The 27,860-nt window shown below is 37.2% G+C and overlaps 1 protein-coding gene across 1 annotated transcript in view; it reads left to right on the top strand.

Annotated features, from left to right (window-relative positions):
- The first annotated feature begins 209 nt into the window (after positions 1–209).
- Positions 210–27,860, top strand: part of LOC149795942 (uncharacterized) — a 154,494-nt gene continuing 126,843 nt past the window's right edge. The window contains exon 1 of the mRNA XM_089965862.1: positions 210–524. Coding sequence (XP_089821988.1) covers positions 464–524 — 61 coding nt within the window. The 5' untranslated portion in view covers positions 210–463. The remainder of the gene's footprint in view (positions 525–27,860) is intronic.

Genomic DNA, 27,860 nt, shown 5'->3' on the forward strand with positions numbered 1-27,860 from the left:
TTTTTTATTGTATATCATGTGCATTTCTAATCAGTATGAACTCCCCGTAATCATTCACTGTTGTCTGAAAAATATAATTTTGCCCTAAGGATCTACCACATTATATACAAAAGTTGTAACCAACCGGACATGACAATCTTAATTGTACATGTCGGTCACATTCACTCATTTCCTTCTGATCCTTCCCGATAAATACTCTCTGTTTTTCCCCACGTTTGCACTGTGAGTATAATGCTGATAAAAAAAATCAGTACCATCACGTGACGTTTTATATGACTTATACGGAACACATGAAGACGGAAGCAACAGGTTATGTGTATGATACGTAGAAATCTGTAAAGCCATGACCTAGATAATAGCAAATCACAAGATATCTAATGTCGTGATATGATAGGGTTGCCATTCGTGGATTGCTAAGAATCCTTATATCTAAATCAATTGCTGAACGAAGTACACACATTTTATGATGAATCAAGGCTTCTCTCAGTTCATCGTTTTTGTGGTGTCGTGTGTTTTTACTCAAGGTACGTTCTTCCAGAGAAACATATTTTAGTTTAATTTACGTAGCATTATCCAGTTTCGATTTGCAATCATTTTACAAAAACATACATCCATAATTTTGAAACAATGGAAGAATATAAAACAATCTCCGTTGAAAGAAGGATGCTACTTTGAAAAGCTGAGTCAGCACAAAATCTCCACTATGCCCTCTATAAGATTATAGTCACAGTAAAATGCTAGCTTTCTTCTTTAATGCACACCATTAGGAAATAATATCGTTAACTGGTATTATTTAGGAAGATCTTTTTAAGTGCTTTTTATCGGTAAGGTCGTTAGATATGTGCATAAAGTTTGTGTCTGGTAGATTATAAATGTTGTGCAAAAAGGTATTATGTTTGACATATTTGATGTATTTTGTTGTAAGTTTGATATATTTCAACTCATTTTTATTTAGCAATATGTATTAAACTAATTTAGTAACTGCCATGTTACACATTCTTCAAGAAGTATCAAATACTTATGCTTAAATAAATATTAAATGTATTTGCAATGGCTAGAAATTGTTTCTCATTTTGCAAGATTTCTGGAAAATATTTATTCGAGGTAAAATCAAATCTGGGAAGGTCCGGGTAGAAACGTAATTTTGGGGGTGCATACTTTGTATACAATCAGTGTTCATCTATTAAATTTATTTCTCTTGGATGAGACCTATTGGAATTCGATACCAGTTATTATAATGCAATTATGGGCTTTTCCTTGTAGTATATACTGACAAATGGACAGTCAGACTAAAAGAAAATTACAAACTATTCAAGAGTAAATAGACTAGGAAAGATGGACCGAAGGAATGAGAGAAAGAAACACTGAATTGTAACAACATTCAGGGAATATTCTATCTAATGAATTCCAAACATGCAGCTAACTGTACCTTGTCCCTTAAGAACAAGTAACGATATTGTATAATGTTTGTGTTTTTAAGTGACTCAAGTGCCTGTTATTGGTGAAGACAAGATGCACACGTTTATGCTTATATATATATATATATATATATATATATATATATATATATATATATATATATATGTGTGTGTGTGTGTGTGTGTGTGTGTATGTATGTATATGAATGTATGTATGTATGTATATACACCTCATGTCTGAACTAAAGAAAATAAAAAACGATAACGTTGACCTTTATCCTGACTCGTGGACTATTCTGAGCTTCTGCTATGAGCATAGCGTGCACAAAATAGCATGACTTGAGTATTTTGTTCTAAATAATGCAGATAACGATGCACATTTTATTACTTAAAGCGAGTAGTGGTTAAAGTGTACTCTCGCTGACACAGGTCGATTTGACATAGCTACATGAATGGTAATGTAACCAATAAAATGTCCACAATACAATATTATCAAAATAAAACAGCAAATAACTTCATAACCTATGGTCTGGGGTCTGGTTAAAGCAGAAATATAACCCCTTTTAGGAGTATATGGAGAAATTCTATGTAGGAAATATTCATAGGCAATCTATTGCATTTATCGTCGTTTTTAAAAAAGCACCGTTATTTGTATTGTCGAATGATCACAGTATCATTCACTTTATGCCTGAAATGTTTATTGTGCATTGTTTAGCTCCAAACTCCTGGAAACCATTACAATGTTATAAAATTTTCTAATGCATATGCGGGAGAACAGCAAATAAAAGATAAATAAAGCCCTATTGATCTACCGGCCGATTAAAGTCAACGGACACAAATTTAGGTTATATAGATTGGTACATTTGATTTTGCCATGACAAATCGTCTGTCATGGCAGATTTTGTTCGTATTTTGTTTACTGGCATGATTCAAGAAATGAAAGCAAGTAGTTACCTATTCATTGTCAAGCAAAAGATTTTATGTACAATAATAATTTTCATTCCTCGCTAAATATTGAAAATCGTTTCACTTTGTACAACTGATACTTTCCGTTCCACTTTACCATTTTGATATACACAGTGTGAGAATGCTACTCTATCAGACGTTGTTTGGTATACCATTGCCTTTCACACACACACACACACACACAGACACACATCGTTATTTTATTGAGCGACGGTAGAAGGGACTATACTCTAATGTAGAGACAAGCGTTTTAAGAAAAAAGAGAGAGAATTAGGGACTCACGGTATTAATTTAATTCCCATACTAAACCTATGCAAACAATATGATATTAAAAGTTCAATAACTTAAAATTTTTGAGTGCTCACGATCAAACCTATATTTATCAGTATAGATGAAACCTGGATGTCAGCTTCTGTGTAGAGGAAAGGATATGAGCCGCGGCATTTTCTGGACCTGTATGTGTTTGAAACACGTGCTATCATTTCCGCACCAAAGAGAGAGGTGCTAATTTTAGTAATGAGTGTTCCAAAATCAAGACTCATAAAGGACTGACATTCCATCTATTAAACAGTGTTTCTATTTTTTCACGTACAAGTAGGATAAGCTCTCAAAAGATCCTTTTTCCTAAAACATAACTTACATTATTAACCAATCCTGGTCAGCAAAACCCATATATACTCTATTTTATGTTCACCCATTTCTAGGCTGGTTCCCATTTTTCAAACCATTAGTACCGTGTGTCCTTAACAACTAACATCAAGCCATAGGGACAGACTAAGAATTAGCATTACACTGTAAACACAGACAGACAGAGAGGGAAAGAGGGAGAGGGAATTAGCTACTAAGACCAATCCGTAGGGAGAGACTGAGAGTTAACACTACACTGTAAACATTTGCATTCCAAATTGTGAAAGACCTCACCAGACAGAAGCAACCAAGAGTCAGCACCATTCAACATGAAAATGGAAAATGCCTCACAGAAGCGAGTGACATTGCAGAAAGATGGACTGAGTATTGCAAAGAACTCTACAACTGTCAGTCCATAGGAAACCCAGACATGCTTGAAGTTCCAAACTCCTCAAATGATGATGAATTCCCCATTCTCAAAGAAGAGGTGGAGTCAGCAATAAGAGCACTGAAGAATGGGAAGGCAGCTTGAGTAGACAACATCCCAGCTAAACTTATCAAGAATGGGGGAGAATCAGTGATAGAGCTACTAACAAAATATGCAACAAGATCTGGCAGACAATTGAATGGCCAACACAGTGGACCCAGTCATTGATTATTACACTCCACAAGAAAGGCAATATCCAGCTGTGCCAACATTACCGAACTATCTGTCTGATTAGCCATGCTAGAAAGGTGATGCTGAAGATTATCTTGAACAGATTGAACCCACAAGCAGAATAAATAATCGCTAAGGAACAGGCCGGGTTCCGGAGTGGAAGAAGCCCAACATAACAAATCTTCAATCTCAGGGTTCTATGTGAAAATAACTCGCAACATCCACAAGACATCTATCACGTGTTCATAGATGTCAAAAAGGCCATTGACAGAGTGTGGCATGAGGCATTGTGGGCCACAATGAAGAAGTACAATATGGGTCAAAAGTTCACCAATACCATCAAGCAGCTGTACGCCAAGGCTACCAGTGCAGTAATTGCCCAAAATTCTGTGGGTTACTGGTTCCAGACAACATTCGGATTACGTCAAGGCTGTTTACTGTCACCGACGCTTTTCAATATCTACTTAGAGCGCATCATGAGCGAAGCACTGGAAAACCACTGTGGGACAGTCGGCATTGGAGTGCAAAACATCACCAACTTCCGCTTTGCAGACGACATTGATGGGCCTGCAGGCAGTGAAGACGAGCTTGCTACATTATTGAAGAACCTGGATGAAACATCTTCAAGATTTAACATGGAGTTAAGCGCTGAGAAGACAAAGCTTATGATAAATAGTGGCAAACAAATCTCAGCCAAGATTAAAATCACATGACAGGAACTGGAAACAGTGAGCCAGTTCAAGTATCTTGGTTCCATTATCATTATGTCAAAGCTAAGACCCAACTGGAGAGAAAAGAATATATGTCTGAAAACTAAAATCAGACTATTGCGAGCACTATTCATCTCAATCTTTTTGTAATCATGTGAGGCCTGGACCCTGACAGCGGAATTACAACGAAGAATCCAGGCACTTGAAATGAGATGCTACAGAACCACCCTTGGCATCTCTTACATGGACCACATCACAAATGAAGAAGTGCGTAACTCCATCAGGCACAAAGGAGGTCAATATGAAGACCTCCTCACCACGGTCAAAAAGAGAAAGTTGAAATTTTATGGCCTTGTCACAAGAGTCAACAATCTCTCCACAACAGTCCTGCTGGGCAGCGTTCAGGGTTTCAGAAGGAGAGGTAGACAGAGACAAAAAGTGGACTGACAACATCACAGTATGGACCAGACATTGGCACATGATCGAGACAAGTGGAGGAAACTGGTCCGATGTCCTGGAGCACAGCGACTCGACGACCACACTAGGTCATGAGACCAATGATGATATAAACACACACACACACACACACACACAGAATTGAAATTACGCCGTAGATAGAGACAGAGAAAAACATCATATTGTAGACAGCCACACAGTGAGAGAGTATAGAGAATGGTAAAGGACAGATGGTAATAATTGTATGGAAGAATAGGAACCAGCCTGGAAATTGTTGAACATAAAATATAATACATTTTATTTAAAGTGGCCAAAATTGGTTGATAATGGAAGTTATTTTGAAGGAAAAATATTTTTGAGAGCTTATCTTAATCGTAACTGAAAAACAGAGACATTGTTTTCTTGATGGAATTTCAGTTCTTTTTAACGTTTTGAGCTTGGAACACTCATTGCTGAAATTAAAACCTGACTTTTTGGTGCGGAATTGAAAGGATATGTTTCAAACACATGTCATCCAGGTTTCATCTATAATGATAAATATAGGTCTGATCATGAGAACTCAAAAATTTAAAGGTGGTAAATGTTTTATACCATTGTGTTTGCATAGGTTTACTATGGGAACTGAATTAGTATCGTGAGTAATAAAATACTCCATTTTTTATTTTGTAGCGTTAAAGGAGAAATTAATGAGGTTACATTTTATTACATTATATTATAATTGTTCATTGGCAATATTTGTCATTCATCAAGTTCATAAAAAGTAGAATTATATTTATTATCGACTGACCGTGTAATAGCATTTTCAGCTTTCTCCGATTTAAGAGATGTATGGTTTTGATGTACCGGCCTCTAGGCTATTACGTTGCAAAGTATCATAAGCCAGTGACGGAAAAACAGCACAAAATCTTAAATCATCTGGGAGGAAATAAGGCAAATATTGTTACATTTTTCGTCTTAAGATTTGTTGTAGCTCTAAAATATGAGTGAATGAGGTGGATATACTTGATATAATCTTAAAGTGTAAAGCAGAGGACCTGCTTTTAGTGTGTCGTTAATGTTATAAAGTGTTTCTTCTGATACGTTACAGAGTCCATATATTACTACTCATACATAAAGCTAAGATATCCGGCATCCACAGGCACACAACAACATTCACGATTTCACATAATCCATGTGTCCAAATGGGACTAACTACCAAACACAAATCTAAGATATCTGATATACACAAATAAAACTAAACTTAAGATTGATATTTGCCCATTAAAGATAAATCTTCCTACAAATACTTGAAAAAATTACAGAACTAGCGTAGCATTTCTTGTGACTACTGACAAATATTTTTGAGGAACAGATGTCATTATGATTTCAATGTAAATCATCTTATAAGAAACTAAGGTGTATGTGTTTATGCAACAGAGAGAATATTGTATGCCTACTTGTATAATCATTGTGGCACTTACATTTGTAAAGTTGATTTTCCCTGCGAACTGCAAATACACACATCCCATTTTAAAACAAATCACACTGATAGGAAATAAGTTAGATAGTATTGTATCAAAACAATCTGTGATGTCTTTTTCAATAAGATTGACACCATTTATATTGATCCCAAATTGTACCATTGTATGTGCATTAGTTGTATTGTTTGTGAAGCTACTAGTGGTGAGGCGCAGAAAAAACAAACAAAACAAAACGTCTGATCTTCTCATTGCGTGAATAACAACTGAAGCCGATTGGAAACTAAATCAATAGAACATATTTGTTAACGAATGTAATTACGAGTCACGAACTGCTTTTTTCTTTCTAAATTCAAGTCAGGCAGTATTGCAAACTAATGCCATTTTCTGGCGTTTATTCATTGCAGTACAGATATATACTGTGAATTTGCAATCATGTGTTGTGAACTTTATGTCGCTACCCTAAAGACTGAACTGTAACATTATTGGTTCGAGTTTTGAAACTGACAAAACTTTTATCACTTAGACATTTTGACATACATGCACTCACATAAGTAGAGAGAGAGATAAGGGCTACATCAGTTGCTTTTTTTTTTCAAACTAGTGAATTTTGTGGTTTGGCTGAACTTAACATTTCTTGTAAAGAGGCAAGATTGCGTGTTTGGGAAAATGACAAAAGTCGAATATAAATTGTTCTGGTGACATATCTAAAGGGGAGAGTCTGTGCAAGTTATAAAACTAGAGCCACATAGCTTTCTCTTACTTGTAGACTTTTCGACTTTGCAAATTTTTAATTATACCAAGTCATTATCACAGACAAAAAAAGAGAAGTGTGAAACAGTTATAGTTTTCTATACATCCAGTAAAGTTTATAGCACACCTGCTCTATCTTGAACTTTTGTCTTAGAGTAGATCGACCTTTTAGCTGCAGCAGCAGTGGCAAGAGCAATATAAGACGTCTTATCTGCTTTCAAAAATGGGTTTACAATTTTGTTTAAAAATCAAATCACGGGTGTTAAATCATGTTTGGCAGGGCAATATTTCCTTTAGATCCCCGGGTCTTCTGTGTGTTGTGAATTGCATTTTGAGTGAGGGATGTTTTCTTGCACATACGTGCCTCAGGCATATGACGCGACATGTTCGCCAGTATCATTGGACAGTAACTTTATACGTGCGGTAAAATACTAAACCTGATGATCCCTAATGAACTGCAAGCCAAGACCACTTCATTGTCATTTTGGAGTCGGAATCCTCAAGGACTATTACCGAGAGGCTTTTGAACAACGCCTACTGTCCACCTGATTCAAATATGATGAAGAATTGACAACAATCGACAGGCTTGAGGCATTCCCGGGACAGCAATCCTAGGTAATGTTCTGGAGACCTGACAGCTTTTCAAAGGCTACACACAAGTAGTATAGTGGGGCACCCTAGGCTCAAGGAGACTTTAGTGTTAAACGAGGAGGGTTGTACCCTAGCCTCAAGGGGAATTTAACATGGGGAATTTTAATATGGGTTCGACTATAAAGGGCTACACACATTACTATTCAAATGTCTCATTATCTAGGAATTCCAGTATGGACTGGAAACCGGTTGATATAAAACTATATGAACCTAATTTGATCCTTTCGTTACCCTTCCAAACTCGCTACTTGAATTCAAAATTTCGTCTTACAAATCATAGAAGTCATCACGACTTGTTTTGTTTATGTTATTTTAGACCAATAAACGTACATTTAATACACAAAATTCGACAAAATTCCACGAAAATTCCAAAATTAAAATATGGTAAAATTTTAACCATTATTAAACGTGAATCTTATTACGATTGTGGCTTACACATAATTGGCAATTTGGGAACAGCCCGATTCAGTGATTGGACATGATTTGGCCGTAGTACCCTAGGCGTTTCAGGTACAGAGTCTCAACTTAGGTTTGGAACTTCCGACCGAGCCCCTTTCCACCCTTTGCTTGCTCGGACTATCAATAACTAGAGCATGGTACAATTCCCCCTCTCGTCTAGAAAACAGGTGCCCTGATGTGCGTGCATTACGTAACCGGGGTGGCGTTTTATTGGTCTATTGTTCAGGTCTGACGTCTGATACTGCATAAATACAGTTTGTAATGCGTGAGTGTTGGTTCTATTCCCACTCATTACTTATATTTCCTAGAGACCTATATCCCCGGAGTAAAACCTCATTTAAAGAGCATACCTATGTAAAAGAGTGATATATGTGGCTGTTTCCCTTCTCGCGCGCTCAGTTAAATATCCGTTTAATCGGGAATAAACTGGTCGCAATTGCCCTATGGGAGCAAGCGACCGTAATGCTAATAAGTAACGTAATGCCATTGCTTGTCAACCAAGATGCATAAGTACATTCAGTCTTATAATTTGGGAAAGTTACAAGAAGCAATGTATTTGATGGTAAGGTTGGATCGCCTATGGACACTATTAAAATAGGAGTTATTGTATGACCCTAATAAACATTTTTGATCCCAAGTGCAGCTCTCATGCTAAACCTATGGTCCCATTTAATATAAAATTTCCTATAGGAACCTATAAAGGTGCCCATTGAAATCAAGCCAAACAATATTACTGTACCAACCCCAGCTGAGATCAGCCCTTGTGACGCTGTTACCGCTTGACCCCAAGAGTCGTTCCCATAGGTCTACGGGTGTCCACATAGACCCCATACGATCCGAAGTTCTCGCAAGATATCATTATTGACGATGGTCAGTTATTAAGGGTCGAGGCCCTACCTGACTTTTCACAGCATTGTTTTATTCGTATACAAGATATCACATAGCTAGTTCTTGTCAGTTCATTTCGATTGAATGTTAAGATCATTATTACATGGCGGTAAACCTGTTTACTTGGATATGAGTTCAAGGTTTAGTTTGTTTTAGAAATTAAGAATGTTCTAGAAGCAATTATTTGATCCTTTTAATGGGAAATTACCATTATCCTCGATCTGTTATTGTGTCGTTGCTTTTTCGATAAGTATTTACTTTACAATAACACATTCCATATCTTTGACTTTACAACTAGATTACTATCATTGAATTATTTTGAACTCGTTGAAGGATATTTTGGATTATATTATTGTGATAAATGAAGATTGTTAGCACATAACACTAATTCAGACTACTGGCACATCAGCACATGCAGCATCGGAATTCATTCAGAACACCACTGAATTTCATTTGGAACATTCTATACATTTGGACACGTGCTAGAACTTTTAAAAACTATTACGGAATTAATTTACAGTGCTGTAAGTTCGCTTTTACATTTTCACCCTTTTTATTCCAGGAAAATAAAGTGTCTTTTTATATTTACAAAACATTTTCCACTCTTTTTTGATACTTAGTTGAAAACCGTAGAGCCATTACACTGACATTTTGGTAGTAAAAATAATCCGAAAAGTGCCGTTCGTTTCTTTTGTTTGTTTTTTTTAAATTTTGCCATTGAGAACAACGATTTAAAACCGTTATGTATTTTCACATATTTCATTTACAACTTGAATATTATTGTTTTATTTTGATCAATATCTTGTATGTGTCATTATCAAGGTGGTAGTTATCTTTTCTGCATTCTAATGGAAAGACCATACATAATATAAGACAGTACGAAATTATAAAACTTTTTGTATGTTTTTTTTTTTCTCACTCTGGCAGAGGAGAACTTTAATTAAACGATTTAAAGATTAATTCAAATTACTGATCTATCGTGACTTCACATAATACTTACTCCCTAATTACTCCAATTTGTGGATATTATCACCACTTATTTCACAACTGCATACAGTGAGGGAAAATTAAAAATAAAAGCAAAAATAAAAAACAAACAACAAGTCAAATAAATAACGCCAATATATCACAAGACAAATGCTTCAAACCGTATTACTCCTTGAAGTGGTAATTGGCTCTCCTGTGTCTCAATACAGAACCTCTGCCTTCAGATTGAAACATTACAAGTGCGTTAAATACATATGATGAATCAATATTAATGGAATTAAGTGGACCCAACTCACTAGAAAACAGCTAGATTGGAGAGACTAAATTCACCTTTTACACACTACCGGATGATGCTGAGCATTATTTTACTTAAATGGTATGATCAGAGAATATATGCTTCATCCGAATATAATATAATAGTCATGGAACATTTAACTGGTAAAAGACGTTTTACACACACACACACACACACACACACACACACACACATATATATATATTGTTGTTGTTGTAGGGTTTAACGCCATTTTTCCTTGTGAGACGGTGGTTCTTCCCGGGGTTTTCCGGGGTTCTTCCTCCACCATTAATACTGGCCGCCATGCATAGCCTATCGTGTGCTGAAATATGGCGTTAAACCCCACAACAACAACAACAACACATAACGCCATTTTTCAGCACACGATAGGTTATTCATGGCGGCCAGTATCAATGGTAGAGGAAGAACCCGGGAACACCCCGGAAAGAAAAACCGACCCAAGTGAAGCTACTGGTAAGCTTACTCACATACTCACATATCTACTTTAGCCGAATCTCTCTCTCTCTCTGTATATATATATATATATATATATATATATATATATATATATATATATATATATATATATAGTTGTTGTTTTTGTAGGGTTTAACGCCATTTTTCAGCACACAATAGGCTATACATGGCGGCCAGTATTAATGGCGGAGGAAGAACCGGGGAAAACCCCAGAAAGAACTACCAACCAACCCGTGAGCAAAAATGGCGTTAAACCCTAAAACAACAACAACAACAATATATATTTGTATCATTTGTTGACTTTTCTCAGTGATTATATAAATGTATATGTATATGTTGTAATTGACGTTAATTGTGTACCTGATCAGTGGCATTATTTTGTAAACAGCATATTATATAGCGTATATTTCTTTGTGGTTATATATGAAATATTCAGATCATTAGTAATGGAGGTAAACATGTTTTTGTTTTCAATATGAGTCTGGCAAATTAATTTTCCGCCTGGACATTCCTGAACGTGTTGACGACTTTGAATGTTTTAGAGAGGAAACTGGCCTATATTCTGGCTCTATATTTGACCGGGCCACTGACCTAAGTTGTTAGAATATCCGCCTTTGATGTGGGGGTATTGGGTTTGACAACAGCTGAATCATACCAAAGACTTGTCGTACTACCTGCTACCTCGCCTAACGCTCGGTATTAAGTGCTTAGTGTTGGGACTGGTCGGCCTGGCGTCAGGATAATGTGACAGTGTGTGACATGATGCTACATGTCCTAGACATCACTATAAACTACCACAGTATATATATTGTAGAGATAAATAAATTTAAATATGTGTGTGCGCGCGTAAGTACGATAAAGAAGAAAGTAGAAACAACTATTAAAAATGTCCACATACGAGTACTACGTGCAGAGCGTAAAAACTTGTTGTAAGTAATGTTTTTAAAAATATTTATTGAACACGATTGTGTCATGGTCGAAATTGTGTTGAGCAATTTAAAGTTGTTCCACACTTCGGATACCAAATTTAATGCCGTCGCCACCAGCATAATATTCTAATTACTCTATATAATCTTGTTTGGTATTTTTGGAAATTAAATAACAATATTTATCTGTGTTGTAACGTTTCTTTCTGAAAATTGGTAGCTCCATTAATATTCTGACACTTTCTGAGACTATTGCAACGGACAGTGTAATAAAGTTCAGTCCAATCTGCACATCCGACATTCAGCTTACAAATGAAGTGATATGTTGACGCAGTGTGATATCCCCTCATCTATCATGCCATTAATTTATGGAACAAGACAAATTAAGTCCACAAAGTTGACCATTTCTTATGAGGTTCTCTTTGCTTGTATATCGAATATTTTAAAATAGTTACAGCAACTTACTTCATCATCTCGAACGTTATCTCTTCCATCTTGCATGCTTCTATAATCTGATTTTCGTCTGTTTCGTTTGTTTTGATTTTGATGCGTGTCTGTAGATTGCATATGATTTATAAATAGGTATTTACGATCATTAATATTAATATTACTAATGAAACTGTTCATGGTTTGGCTCTTTGCAATTGGATGGGTCGATTAGGTGGTTCATATGGTATTAAATTATTTCCCATGTGATAGGTCAGTCTGAAGGGTTCCTTCTGCGACATGTGTTATTGTGATAGAAGGTACGTATTGAGTAACGAAAAACTGCGTTTTAGGACCATATGGATGTACACAAGGAAGTAGAGTTGGATATTTGATTAATTTCTAATTCATATGATCTTGTATTAATACCAGTCTGCATATGTATTTAATGTTGGGTTTGAATCTAGTTTGAGGGGAATTATGCATTTACATTATTTATTGGAATTGCGAAGTTATTACATAACGATTCATTCTGACTGTAACGTGTTTAGGCTTGAAAAAACAGTAACACACAAAAAGAGTGAAAACAACAAGTCTTGAAAAGTATAATAATTTATTTCCCTGGATAAAATTCTGTAGAAATGAAAAAAATAGGAATTTACGGTTTTAAGAATCAAATCCAAAAACAATCCAAGAATAATCCACGAATAAAATTTTAGAAGTCCTAATAATATCATGCTTCAGTGAATTCAACTTCGAGTAAAGACGATGAATCCAAGATGGAAGACGATGACGTCTGCTGTAACCTGTAGGTATACATTCCTTATCTACATCATTGTCAAACGCATTCTTTGCCATAGCTCTGGTAACTGCAAAAACTGGTAATAAATCAGGTAATTCTTTTTCACTTGGATAGATGTTCTTATGCAAGCCAGGCTTGTAAGTTACTAATGGGTTAACCACAACCTTGTTTCCAGCTAGGGTGTTGCCCAGTAATAAATAATTGCCCTCAACTGGTAAAACAGAGACTGTTCCGACTCTCACTGGTCTTTAGACTAAATCTGATGACAAATTGACACAATGGAGCGGAACATTAACAAAGCCGCACTCTACTATCTAAATAAGAACACTCTCATTAGACGAAGATCTCTCAGAAAAAGACAAAGTCCTTTACAATAAAAGACTCTGAAAAGCTCATGTGTCCCTTAAAATTGTAATTGGGGTAGGATTGGCCGAGTCACGGAATAGCGATATAGAACTTTTAAAAATGAATGAATGAATCCATGACACAATCAGGCTGATGTTGTTTTAGACCGAACACATTTATTGCTTTCAATACATGACCCTAACCTTGATCTCTTAGAAACAAGGGCACTTAGAATAGGTGTGTCTTGATGCTGATGCCTATTTAAAAATTTTAACAATCCGAAAAACATGTCCTTTGTTCTTGCAATAGGTACACATAGGAACTTACAAAGATCTTGAATGAAGATTCTCCGAAGTTTTATTTTTAGAAGTTGTGCCGGTTTGAGTTTTAGAAGGGCTTGTATTAGGCTGAGATACTTGTCCGCCAGAAGACTTTTGAGTAGAAGTCTTATTTACAAAAGTTATTAGTTAAAAATACTCATCAGCAGCTCGAGCAGCATTTTCGAAGGTTTCAACCTGATGCTCGTCAAAATAACACTTAAATACACCCTGGACACAGTTTTTGAAATCTTCAAGTAATATAGTTTGTTTGAGACATTCGTAATCTCGTTCAACTTTCTTGGCTAAGCACCATATATCCAATAACTGCCCTATTTCTCTAGCAAAGTCGACATTCTTATTTTTCAGCTTTTTTTCTATCTTTTCTGAATTGTTGCCGATCGGCTTCAGAGACTAACTCTTAATCCCTTAGGATGCATTCCTTAACCTAGTCATAGTCACCACTTTGGTGAACTGACAGTGAATTGTAAATATCCAAAACCTATACCGTGAGTACACATTGTTATAACTGAGTCTAATGCTCCCTTAGCGATTTAAAATTTTCAGCAAAGTTTTCAAAACGATTAAAGTATTTGTCTACTCCTTTTTCTCTGAAATAGGGCACTGATCTATTATTCTTTGCAAGATCAAAACGTAAATTTGGATTTGAAGTGGGAATATCCTTTTCACCTTGACAGTTCCATTTCTTTCATTCTACATTATATTCTATCTCTTGCTTCTCTTTCTATAACTGTAACAGCATTTGCTCTTTCTGTGACTGCATTTCTTTTTCTTGTAAATGCATTTGTTTTTCTTTCTCTTTTTCTTCCGCTCGTAAAATATTTGTTTTTTCTTTCTTACTTTCCTATCTCTCTCTATACTCTTTTTAACTGCAGTTTATTTTTGTAATAACATGTTTCTCCAATTTACTTTTTTTTCCTTGTTCCAAATGCAACTGGATTTAAATTTGTTTTTCTTCGTTATCTTTCTGAAGTGTAAACTTCCTCAACTCCAATTCCATCTTGTATTTTAATTCTAATTTGTTTTCTTTATTTCCGAGTCTGATACATACTTACTGATTGAAACCAAAGCACGTTTATCCAAAACATTCTTTTCTACCAAATTATGAACCAAAATACTTCTTATTTCTTGTTTCGTTAAAGAAGCCTCTACCTCAGGAAGATTGTATTTTCTGTCAAGTTGAATCAGTTCTTTTTTCGTGAAAGATCTAGTTATTCCTGGGTAGGAATGATTTTCACTTTTGATGACATTAATTTACAAAAAAGTCAAGAACTAGGGAGAATTCAAATTTTAAAAAAAAAGTTTCCTGAAAAATTCTAGCCAAAATTCAAAATAATCCTTAGGACGAGCGCCCTATTCATTTATTACGTGTTTAGGCTCGAATAAACAGTAATTCAAGAAAAAGCGAAAACAATACACTTTGAAAACTATCATAATTTATATCCCTGAACAAAGTCTGCAAAAATGAAATAAAATAGGAATTTATGCTTTTAAGAATCAAATCCAAAATGTAGTCCAATAATAATTCACGAATAAAATTTTAGAAGTCCTAATACTAAAATGTTCTAATGAATTCAACTTCGAGTCTCGACGAAGAATCCAGGATGGAAAAGCTATGACGTATGCTGTAACCTGTAGTGTGTTGAAGTCTACAGTTCCTTGAAGAACAAGAAATGTCACTCCAGTTTAGGAAAGCCGAATAAATTTGTATAAGAGATGTCTTTGTTCAAGAATTTCATATCAGCGCACGTATTTATCCAGGAAAAAAAGAATTAATCCTTTTGAATCCAAAAGATGAGAAATAAATACAAAATAGACAACAGACACTTGCCATTGTTCAGAAAATAGCCCCACTGAGAAAATCTCTCTAAAACAAAGGTTATAAATCCAAATAAATTTGTATAACAGCTGTCTTTGTTCAAGAATTTCATATGAGCGCACGTATTTTTCCAGGAAAAAAGAATTAATCCTTTTGAATCCAGATCATGTGAAATAACTCCAAACGACACAACAGTCACTTTCCAGTGTAAAGAAAATAGACCCGCTGACAATATCTCTCTAAAACAAAGGTTATATCGTATTCTAAACGCAGTTTTGAAAATCCCCAAGTTGCGAAACCGAAAGAGGAGGTCACGTGATCGTGTTTATGTCACGTACGCCTAACATGACCTCGACAAAAACCAAATACTCTAAGAAATAAAATAAAAAAATATTTATATTTTAAATCACGTAGTCCCATCATGACTTTAAATAACAACCAATCACTTTTTTTAAAAAATAGAACTTATTTACGTGTCTACTACTAATTTTGAATCAAGGTCAGGATCTAGGTCAACTTTTGGATGTTTTCGAAAGAATAATTCAGGTCAACTTATTTTCTGGAAAAATATCATCCCCAGTGAACAAAATTACATTAAAATAGCATGTAATAAAAACACTGACAATCAAACAATTAAATTAAAATGAATATATATTAAATCAGATATAATTAAATCAAATATACGTAACACAAACTTGGACATATTTGAACTTTTATGAAGTCATTCAAGAAATTTAAGACAAAACCATATTAATGCATCAAGACTGTTGGTAGGTTAACACATTCAAGGATGAGAATTTCATTCGGAACACTCAATCATTTTAGACTTGTGTATACATTTTAACAGTAATTTGTATTTTGTTCATAATAATGTAAGTTTATCTTACGTTATTTGTTAAGTGTTACAATACTTGATGTTTTGAATCTTTCTGTTACTTAGTTTATGATCTCGTACCAAATTATTTTGGTAAATCTTTGCAAATCACTGTCTACGTTTTATATACATTTGTGATCATTACCTGCAATTTTTTGACGTTTTTTTTCTTCTCACCTCCAGCCTTATTGTCATTACAAATTTGAACAACATATATATATGGTTTGTTCCACATCCTCCTATTTTATAAATGATTACTATAAAAAACGAAAACGCAAAACATATTTGTATGCTGTTTGAGAGTGGTATCTTTGTTTACGCTTCCACTTTTTCAATTTATTTCATTCTATGAAATAATGATTTTGGCTAGTAAAACGAAGCATCACATACATTCATTTGGCTAACAAAGATATTTTCCTTTTTCGTATGCTTCTATTTAAAATATGTCCAACTTTGTAAAAGTCGGCCCTTTTGTATAGTGATAACTCTGGCTCGAAAAGCTTTGGTTTGGTATCATCTCAATTTAAATATTGCAGTTGTTAAAACCGGAATCACAGAGTATTAGTTTTCTAAATTTGGTATATTTTCTTGGTGAAGTTAAGGTGGTATCTTTTTGAAATTTTATTACACGTTTTGAACTTCTGCATGATTCAGTAACATTTGATTGTAATGTTCCATATTGGTATGTTTGTCGCATAATCAAATATATATTCACTCATTTGACTATATTACATCTAGTTCGCTGCAACTGGAGTACCATACAATGCTATGCGATGACAGTTATTATATCATTGCATTAACCGTGGTCAAACGACCAATTCTTTTCCTTTCTGTCTTTCACCATTCTCGTTTTTTGTGTGTTCTGTCATGCAGTTTAACTACAGTTCTTTTTACGCAAGTACGTCAAGAACGGTGTTTTTTGTGCAACAAATCTTAGACTCCTTTATTTTAAAACGTTTTCTTCTACTCTTATCAAAACTATATCGTGTCCGGTTTTATTTCTTTGAACATACATATTAAAGTGTTGTATCTGTCATTTCGCTTTCTGCTTGTAAACCTTGAGTATATTCGTCAGGTGTATCAATCATACTCAAAATAGACGTTAGACACTAGAATGTCAATAATGTATGTCCTCTAGTCGTTGCACACGTGACATAGATACTATTTCAATATTGTTGCTTTTATACCATGTGGATAGATTGTGATGTTAATTAGTATTTCTAATCAAAGTAATTCATTTTAATTTTGCCTCTCTTAACGTGTACCCACAACTGAGTGATGCTTATATCAGCATGAATAATTTCGCACTTTTAGCAATGGTGTCTAAATTACCGCGTATTATATTTTTATGCGAGTAATATACCCATTAATATTATCATTATTAGCAGAAGTAGTAGTAGTAGTAGTAGTAGCAGTATTAATTGTAGTAGTAGACGTAGTAGTTGTAGAGCTAGTAGTAGTAATAGTTATATTGTTCCTGCTGCTAAGGTGGGTTAGCCTAATAAGTAAAGATTTGCAAGTCATTGGAGTGTAAGGCTTTCTTAAACAACATTGAAGACAAAACAATAATCGACAAACAACTCAATCTGCAATAGTCTTGCACTTTCCATCAGTTTTGGACTAATGTACACATAGCGTATAAACAAGATGTTCCACTCAAGACAACATGCATAAAAGTTTGTAAAGGCCATATAAGTAACCCAAATGCAAAGATATTCATGTCTAATTAGAATTACAACTTGTAAAGATGAAACCCATAGTTGAATAAGTAAATATTTATTTCATGAATGATAATGTTCTTCAAAGTCAAATCATGTATTTCATCTCTGGATGATCAGAGCAACTCACAAACTATGTATTTGATATTAACTCCAACGTAATTACAAACGGAACACAACAATACGAATGGTTCTACGTCTAGGGTTAAGGTAGGAATGAATAATATTTCCAGTAAACAACATTGATATCAAAAGCTAAGAGAATAATGTATGTAAGCTAGTTTCATTTATAAAATATTCAAAGTGGAAAACTAATTTCCAAGACTCAGATTCAAGTAAACATGTTTATTCTAATAATAACAATGAGCTGAATAATCAAATGTATAATCATATACGCTATATATTGTGTGTTTGCAAAATAAATCCGACCAGTCAGGTAGACCATTAACTTGGTTTTGAACAAAGTTCTGAAATAGGAATATACTTATTATATAATCATGGAAACAAGCTACACATAATACAAACTGGTTATACATAACACTTCCCGTCAAACAGAAAAGGAAAAATTTCTACGATAACACTTTCGTTTGCAAATTAGTTTAACATACAATAACCATTACACAGGACGATGTCATATGAATGCCAGAACTTATACACGTACATATTGTACTCCTCCATCAAACTCAACCTTAATAATTTCTGACTTTTGCTTTTACATTTTGCTAATGAACGGGGCACTAAATACAATATTCGGAGAAAAAGTTGATCCATTATACATTTCACAGTGTTGAAAAGCCCGTATTAAAGCCAATCCTTCATTCTTTCTTGTGGAATAATTTCTCTCTAGCTTATTTAATTGGTTGAAAAGTACGACACCGAATGATCTACACCGATTTTGTCTGTTTTAAGCAATACACCACCAACCCAATCAACATTTGCATCAACGTTTTAAATGACTAACTGAGATTTGGAGTTAAAAGAACTGCATCATTCTTAAGAATGGCCTTTAATTTATTAAAAGCCTTATAACTGTTTCCAGACCAACGAAACATTGTTTTCTTACTCAAGTTGTTCAAGTGCTTGGTAACTATAGAAAAGTGGAGCAAAGTATCTCTGAATATCCAGCTGTACCCAACATGTCATCACGTTTGCTTTTAATTGAAATGCACAGTTAATTCAGATATAGCCGTGTCCTTAACGTTTAGGCTGTACTTGACCATGGCCCAGAATATATCCCAAAAGTATCTCAAGTACGATAAAAAGTACGTTTACTAACATTAATTGGCATTTTGCATCACTAAGTCTATTTAAGAATTTCCTTTCCGTGTTATCTTTCCAGACGTCAATGCAAATGAACACATCATCGATATAAGCTTCACACTTATATAGATCAAATCTAATTATATTCATTAAATGTCCGTATGTACAAGATGAACCCTTCATTCCAAACCGCATCACATGATATTGATAAAGACCTCTGGAGTTACAAATGCTGAATATTCCATTGCCCTTTCTGTCGGTGATATTCATCAAAATCGTTACTAAATGTCGAATGTTGTGACATATTTTGTACCTCCAATTTAGTCAATGCAGTCATCGATTTTTGACAATGGAAATGAATCTCCATTGGTCTCATTGATCAAATTTATAGAGTTGGCGCACATGCGTAAAGTATTGTGTGATTTTGGCACAAAAATACGTGATGAGCAGGAGTCACTTTCACCTGGCTCTGTAAAATCATTCTCAGGCAAATCCTGAATTTATTTTTCAAACATTCGTGTTACAGAGAATTAATTATGTACGGATGCTGTTTTAGCAGCGGGGGGGGGGGGGGGGGGGGGGGCGAATCCGACATTTTGTCCAAACGTCATTTGGCTTAATTAATACTTTCTGCACTCAGCGGATCCGGTGTCGTCAGCGCCTGGTAAAAAAAAAACGACGTCGTCGTCGAGGGGGCGTCCGGACGTCATTTGGCTTAATTAATACTTTCTGCGCGCCGATCCCAGCGTCGTCAGCGTCCGGTAAACACATCGACGACGGCGTCGATGTCATCGCCCCCCCCCCCCTGCTGCTTCCTGTGATCGACGTTGAAATTGACCCGTAACCTCATTTCAGTGTGGCGGGTCAGTTTCGATGAAGGAACTGTCATAATTCCTATAAAAAATTAATTATGACAGTTCCTTCATTGATGGGGAAACTGTCAGACACTTTCCCCATGTGTGACGGGTCATTCCATAATTGCAATGGGGCATTGTTGTTGTTGTTGTTGTTGTTGTTTTACAAAATAAAATTTTTTTTTATTAAATAATGCCCCATCGGCGATTTTTAACCGACGAGGATACCAATGAAATAATAAGACTCCGTGGGAAAACACCAATATCGGAAATAGCAGATCGATACAAAATCAGTTACCAGCGCATCTATAAAATCTGGAAAAATGAGCCTGACAATGATATCCTCAGCATCGACGATGAAATAAAACAAATTGTTGATGCACCCAGTGATGCGAATTCATCCATGGACGCCATCGTGGATAAACAGACCATTCAGGACTTGCAATGGCGGCTAAATAATTTGACCAACGAGAATAAATCATTGCAACAACGGTTAAAACACGTGTCAAGCACAGCCGATTATAATCGTATACAACGGCGTTATGACTATTTACAACAGCGTTATGACTATTTACAACAGCGACATGATGATATGCAACGACGTCACGATGATACTCAACGGCGTAACGATGATGCGCAACGGCGTCACGATGACATGCGACGCACCATTAATGGGCTTCAGTATGAACTCGGAAATGTCCGGAAGGAATTGAATGAAGCACAACACGATAATGCGCTACTGATTCAGCGAATCACCGAGATAACCGCCGCCCCCAACGAGTCAGAAATAACCAGAAAAAAGAAAAATCTCCGCGAGGATAAACCTCGTGAGGATAAATTTGTAATCGATGAAATCCCCGGTGTGGTATCTCGCAAGGACATCAAGTTTGTGAACCGCATGGACAAGGCGCTTCAAGATGGCGACTAGACCTTTCGTTCGGTAATTACCCATACTGTGTCAAATCGTTTGACGTCATGGTTTGGAAACATTTTTTCATACTCTCTTTGGTAATATTTGTCGCGGAGGCATAACCGAGCTTTCGCTGAACGACTTTCAAATACCATACAATCGTATTTATCCCCGCTGGAAAATTTCTGAACCGCATGAAATCTTCCGTTCTTGAATTTTACATTGATTGGCATCCTTGGGCAGGACTTTTTATAGTCGCTAATGACGCTGTCGAATTTCACCGGGTGATATTCCAACAGTGACATTATAATTAAAGCCGTTATTTAACTAAATATTAAAATGATATCAGGTAGTATGGGGTTTGGATCGCATCATGTTCCTCATGATAGAATAAATTGGATTGACCGCAGCAATAATGATTTACCGCCTTATACTCCACCACGGCAATTTCGATATGATAAAACCCGAAAAACAACACCCGATGGCGTCGTTATGGGCTGGCAAATAAATACTATCTGTTTGAATATCTCAAAGAAAAAAATTATCGAGTTTGATTCGGCGCCAGAAACCGCTAGGCATTTTAATATTTATCAGGTCTATAATGATGACCTTCCCTATTATCTCGTTGATGGCATCGGAGACATTTGGATCATACTCCGCGGGGATATTCCTGATGAAAAATGCGCTTGGTTTGATAACCTCGAAACGTTATTCGATAACGCCGTTGATGATCTTCCGTTGCGTTGTCGCGACGAGGTAAAGCGAATGCTTCGACGGTCGCCGTTGTGACCATCGTGATGACATCTCGGTGGGCGCACAAACGGTTCTATCAAGTTTGGGAGTCACATGTAACTCTCTCCATTCCTCCATTGATGAAGGAAGTGTCATAATTCCTATAAATAATTATTCTGACATTTCCTTCATTATCGGGAAAACCATCCATTAACCGCCCACAAATGGAATCGCAACATCGCGGAGACGGTCCGGTATCTGGTTATCAATCTCGGCCAGTCGTCCATCGATGAGGAAACTGTCAGACACTTTCCCCATTCCTCCATCTATGAAGGAACTGTCATAATTCCTATAAAAAATTATATTGACATTTCCTTCATTGATGGGGGCTGTCATAAATTCCTCCATTATCGGGAAAACCATCCATTAACCGACCACACATGAAATCGTAACGCACTGGTATGTTCGTCCGTCGCGGTAACATTTCCCCCGGCGAATCCAACATCATCGATGGTCTTGTTGATCCACGCCGGATTATTTACAAAATCAGATTCGGGCCACTCAGGATAATACAGCACGTAGTCGGATCGACCTGAGTTCTTAGTGCCGTCCGATTGTAATCGACCGCCGAATCCCTTGTAGATCGATTTGATTTTTTCAATGATATTTTTTAGCGTCAAATCGCCCCTTCTAAACCTCATATCCGGGAATATCTCGCAGAAATGTTTCAATAGTGTATTATACTTGTCAAGTCGGTCTGGTTGCGCTAGCATTTCAGAAACGCTATTGATTAACCCGGCGCGACTTACAGGAACACTTTTCACATCAAGTCGATCCGGAACCACATCGGGAAGACTTAACGCGCCAAGAACGTTTCTAACGATTTTAAGTTGTTGCCGGGGGCTGATTTTATCGGACCGACACGGCGTCGTTGCTACAGCGCTACCGTTATTATGCTCGTCGACTACAACACGCTGATATCGCTGCAGCCGCGAAACGTTCTTATTCAGATGTTCTATCCGGTAGTTATCTAGTTTTCTTACATCGGTCTGAAACACGTAATTGAGATACGTCAACGCCTTTTCGTATGGCTCTAGCCGCTGTTCGGGGTCGTATTGGTAGTATTTATCACGTATATTCTCACTATTAACCGCAGAAATTCTTTCTCCGATGCAAGATTTTAAAAAATCATCTACGCGTGGATCGCTATTGAGTACCGCGTCACTGACTCGTTTCTGCTTTTGCTGTTTTTTTTCCTTCCATATTTCGTATTCATCTGGTAATTCCCATTCAACTAAATAACCGGTTCGTTTCATCATTTCAACGAGTCTGCACGTGAAATAGCGTTTTGAATTATTCTCGTCAATAATCGTGCTAATAAACATATATCCGTAACCGGTATGTACATCACAGCGATTCGGGGTTCTAAACAGCAACTCTGACGACGATAAATTTCTTTCATGTGATTCGATTGCGGAAATAATATCATCGCGGGTCAATGGAAGCTCCGTGCGGCCTCGTTTTGTTGCAGAGTAATGTATTTCCGAAATATTTCTGAAACGATGGATGGCTTGTTTGGTCGCCTCTACAGAACCTAATTCCTCGGAAAACACCGTCATGTACTTGAATCGCGGGTCCACAATGGATACCCCGGCCTCGACGGTATAATTGTAGATCACCACGTCGATGTTTTCAAACGCCGCAGTGGTATCAGCGAAATCTCGCTGTTTTTCGGCCGGGTCGGTGTCCGCATGATAGTATTTTGCTCGGTATCCTAAGTGCTGTAACAATCTGGCAAGTGTTTCCACAGAATAATTTCCGCGTCGTTTATTGTGCGCGAATACAACTACACGATTTCCTCGTCGTAACATGTCCAGCAGTTTACTGTAGTTGTCTCTGTGAGACTGTTCCACAATGAATTTTTTACCATGATCGGGCCGATATTTGTTGATGAGGAATTTCATGTCCGGGCGATTCAAGTATTTCCTGAATAATTCTAAGTCGTCATTGTTAGCATCAGCGTCAAGTACAATTACCCGTTTCGCGGATGAAATCAGCCATGTCAGCGTTCCCCAAATCTGTTTACCGCGTCTTGATGAGACTATTTGTCGAAGAATTCCGTGCCACTCATCCAGCAATAGAACATCGGGAATTCCCTCGACTCGTACAATTGATTCTATTTGTGAAATGACTCTACGAGGCGTTTTAACGTTGAATATAATGTCCCCATGGATACTTTCGTACGATTCGAGATTATAGTCAATGGCGGTCTTTCTGGTAAAGGTCTTTCTGTACGAGACGCACAATACAGACTGATCATCTCGTATTGATTTCCACGCCGACTCTGACTTGCCGAGTCCACAGTGGGATCCATCCATGTAGTCGTCGTTGAGAATGATTTTACATCCCCGGCCGCCTTCATGAACTGGTGACTCGCGATAAGCGTAATCGGGAGTCCTCTTGGGAAACTCGCCACTGTAGTCCTTGCGGCGATAATTAAAACTCCTTACATATCTTTCGTAGAGGATTCTATCGTCACTAGCGGCTTCAATATCACGCGGTATTATTATTTTTTGCGTGCTTCTGTAACAACCGATTACAAACTGATCAGAGTAAACGCACACAAATGCGTCAATGGCCTTTCTCTCGATGAATCCACCGATCTCATTGTATCCGTGACGTCGCTGACATATGCCGCAAAATGAGCCCGCAACTCGCCCCAGCGATATTATGTTGCCGAGTCGATTTGTAGTCCCGGTGATTTGATTGGGCTGTCCGGACAACAACGTGGAAAATTGTCGAATTTGTTCAGCAGTAAGATCATCACACTCGGTGATTTCAGGTTCCGGTTCGGGCTCAAGTTGTTCGTAACACGGCTGAATAGAGACCGGACAAGATAGCAGCGTACTGGTGAATCCAACAGGATAGATCAATCGCTTAGCAACGCTGTTTGGTTTTGCCGATCTAGTTCCGGGTAATTTAATGCTATGCAGCCCAGCTTGTGTATCAACATTCCATGCTGGTCTATCCGCGCCGACTTTCTTCAACAGCGATTGATGTTCCTCGAAATCCACCGGGATCGTTTTCAACAGGATGTGATAACCGCCGCTGGTTTCAAAAATCAAAACATCGTTGACGGAATCAACTAAATCATGGAAATACGACAACAACTCGGCCAGCGATGGCGTCTTGGAATCCACGTCGATGGTAGGATATCTGCACCGGTGTTTCGGAATAATCTCATTAACAGCGGAATATCCCTGAAATTCCCTTATGTCCGGATCATCTACGAATACGTAAAATCTCCCCATTTGTTGGATAATTACTCCACGAATTTGATAGTCTGCTACGGTGAGAAGGTCAATTGCGGACTTTTTACTGGAAACCCTCCAAGATGGACCCAAATGCCTTCGGTAGTATTCTCGCACGTCGTGATACGTTTCCGGGGACGTAAAAAATTCATCCGGGGACTCCTCATAGTAAGATGTTCCACGCCCCAATTCGTCGATAAAGGTGTTACTGGAATAATGATTATCCATTATACTGTATAATTTTTAATATTTAATTGAATGCTTATTAATGGTTAATAATAATGGTTAATCCGGCGCTTGCTGTCAATAAATGCAAATGGCTTCCCCAGGGATCAAAGGCCCCATGCGGGAAAAACTGCTACGGTGAGTTTTGCGGGATGCATAATAGTAGATCAAAACAGGGGAGCAAGGACGGTCCTCAGCCCTGTCTCAGCAGCAGGGGGGGCGAATCGGACATTTTGTCCAATCGTTATTTTGCTTAATTATTACTTTCTGCACTCAACGATCTAGTGTCGTCAGCGCCTGGTAAAAAAAAAACGACGTCGGTCCATCCTACACGATGGTGACGTCATTTGGTTTAATTAACACCTTCTGCGCGTCGATCCCCAGCGTCGTCAGCGTCCGGTAAGCACGTCGACGACCGCGTCGATGTCATTGCCCCCCCTGCTGCTAAGGAGTTATTTACAATGAGGGTCTTTATGATCTTACAAACAGAGTGATCACTAACTCCTCCTCCTGTAGATCAATTAGGTTATTTGACTGATCGGTGAGTTTAAAATTAATTCTCGTTAAAAACCGATCATGGCATCGCATATAGACCGGATTAATCGGATTCTCAACGATTAAATATCCCGGAGGGGCTGTTGGTGAAAATGAATAAAGGATATATCCCTGTTGAGCTTGATTTGATTGATTGGTATCCACCTGGTAACTCCCTTCGATAGCATCACACACTAGATTGATTGCTATCACCGATGCGATATTTACGTTGTACGGGGCAATATGCCTACCATCATCCCCGTTATCGTGTCTGAGGATATGAGTTGATGGACTGAGAAAATCATTAAGAGACTTTCTTAGTTCTGGCGCGTTGTATCCTGGAAACTTGAAATCGGGTAAATCGGCTTCTGCGATATTATACTCGGTTAGGAATTTTTGTTTATTATCATCGCTGCTATCGGATATTGCTTTAACGATTCGTTCATTGATATATTCCATGTCTGATATAAGTTGATTTAACGCCTCAATGTGTTTTTGTGCTTTTGTTTCCCATAGCCGTCCTAGTTGTAATTGGTAATCACGATTAATCCCGATAAAATACTTATTAATATCACTTAAACTAATTATGGCCGCGTCGGACAATTTAGGAGTTTCCTTATACGAAAATATCCATTGCATGGTATTCCTGTCTTGAAATGTAAACCTACTGGGTAATAATAACACGCTTTTTATAATAGGCAAATCAATTTGATAAGTGGAATCAATCTTATGATACGATTGCTCATTCGTGTGAAATTCCCGCGGACTTTCATGAGGTGGATTCTTAGGCCATCCTAGTATGGTTCTTATTGAACTGTTATAGATATCAACCGTATACCCCGGTGTGCTTATTTCAATCGTCGACGATAACGTCGGTTCATGAACCGTAATAGCGATTTTTGATTCTTTTCCTGTGATCGATTTTATCCTGCGTTGAAATTCTTCATTAATTTGTTCTATTTGGTATGACCCAGTTGGTATTGTAACCTCCTTCCAGTCTGGGGTTCCATCGGGTTTACTTGTCCATGCAAAAACCAGCGAGTTATTAGGTTGTTGTCCGTTAAATGCGTCCGCTCGAATATTAGGCCAACTGTGATATACTCGCAATTTTGCCAGCGCTATTTCCTTCACTGGAACCGGTGATGGGAAGTTCACACTGAATTCGGGTTTCGTTGACGTTATCGATATCATATTTGTTTGTAGCGGAGTGGTGTTCTCCGCGATCCGCTGAAGTAATTGAAACCCTTCGGGGTTCAGCGACATTATTATTATTCGTTGTCTTTAGTGTTTAATTTCAACAACCAGGTGGTTCCGGCTTCCAGTTGAAAATCCTCGATTTTTGACATCGCGGAGCTATACAACTGGACCATCGTGGAGAATTCAACATCGGATACGAACAAATTATCAATCGATAACGAGATCAACCCGGATAATTTCGAGTACGCGTCGGATACTATTTGATGTTTTACTGTATACTCGTTGAGTTTTTTCTGAAAACACGATGATATCTTCCTAGTGATTGCGTTGGCAACTTCAGCAACTGTTGTCATCGCGGAGACAGCGATTGGAACAGCGATCGGGGCTATCGTGGTCACCGTGGATAAAATAACACCGGTGCCAGCTACTATACCCGACACCGAGTACACGACCGCGTCGATGGCGGTTATTTTACGACGGTATTTTTTTATTTTTGCACGGTATTGTTCGGAAAGCGTTTTTAAGTTCGCGGAGAATTCTTTTGCGGTATCGAATCGATATTGATGTGACGTCGGTGATACCTCTGATTCAATTTCCTTGGTGGTCATTTTTATTTTAAAAGAGCTAGTGTTTTTAATTACTTAGATTCGCTGCAAATTCCACATACCATGTAATGTTTGCCCCGGCTAGATTTCTATCTAACGGCATAAATTTGTAACAGTTCAGTTGCGTTCTTGTCTATAATTGTTGATATTGTATTGTTAAACCCGGATGAACTCGACGATAA

This window comes from Sinohyriopsis cumingii, chromosome 7 (assembly GCF_028554795.1).
Source record: "Sinohyriopsis cumingii isolate HCF-2022 chromosome 7, ASM2855479v2, whole genome shotgun sequence".
NCBI lineage: Eukaryota > Metazoa > Mollusca > Bivalvia > Unionida > Unionidae > Sinohyriopsis > Sinohyriopsis cumingii.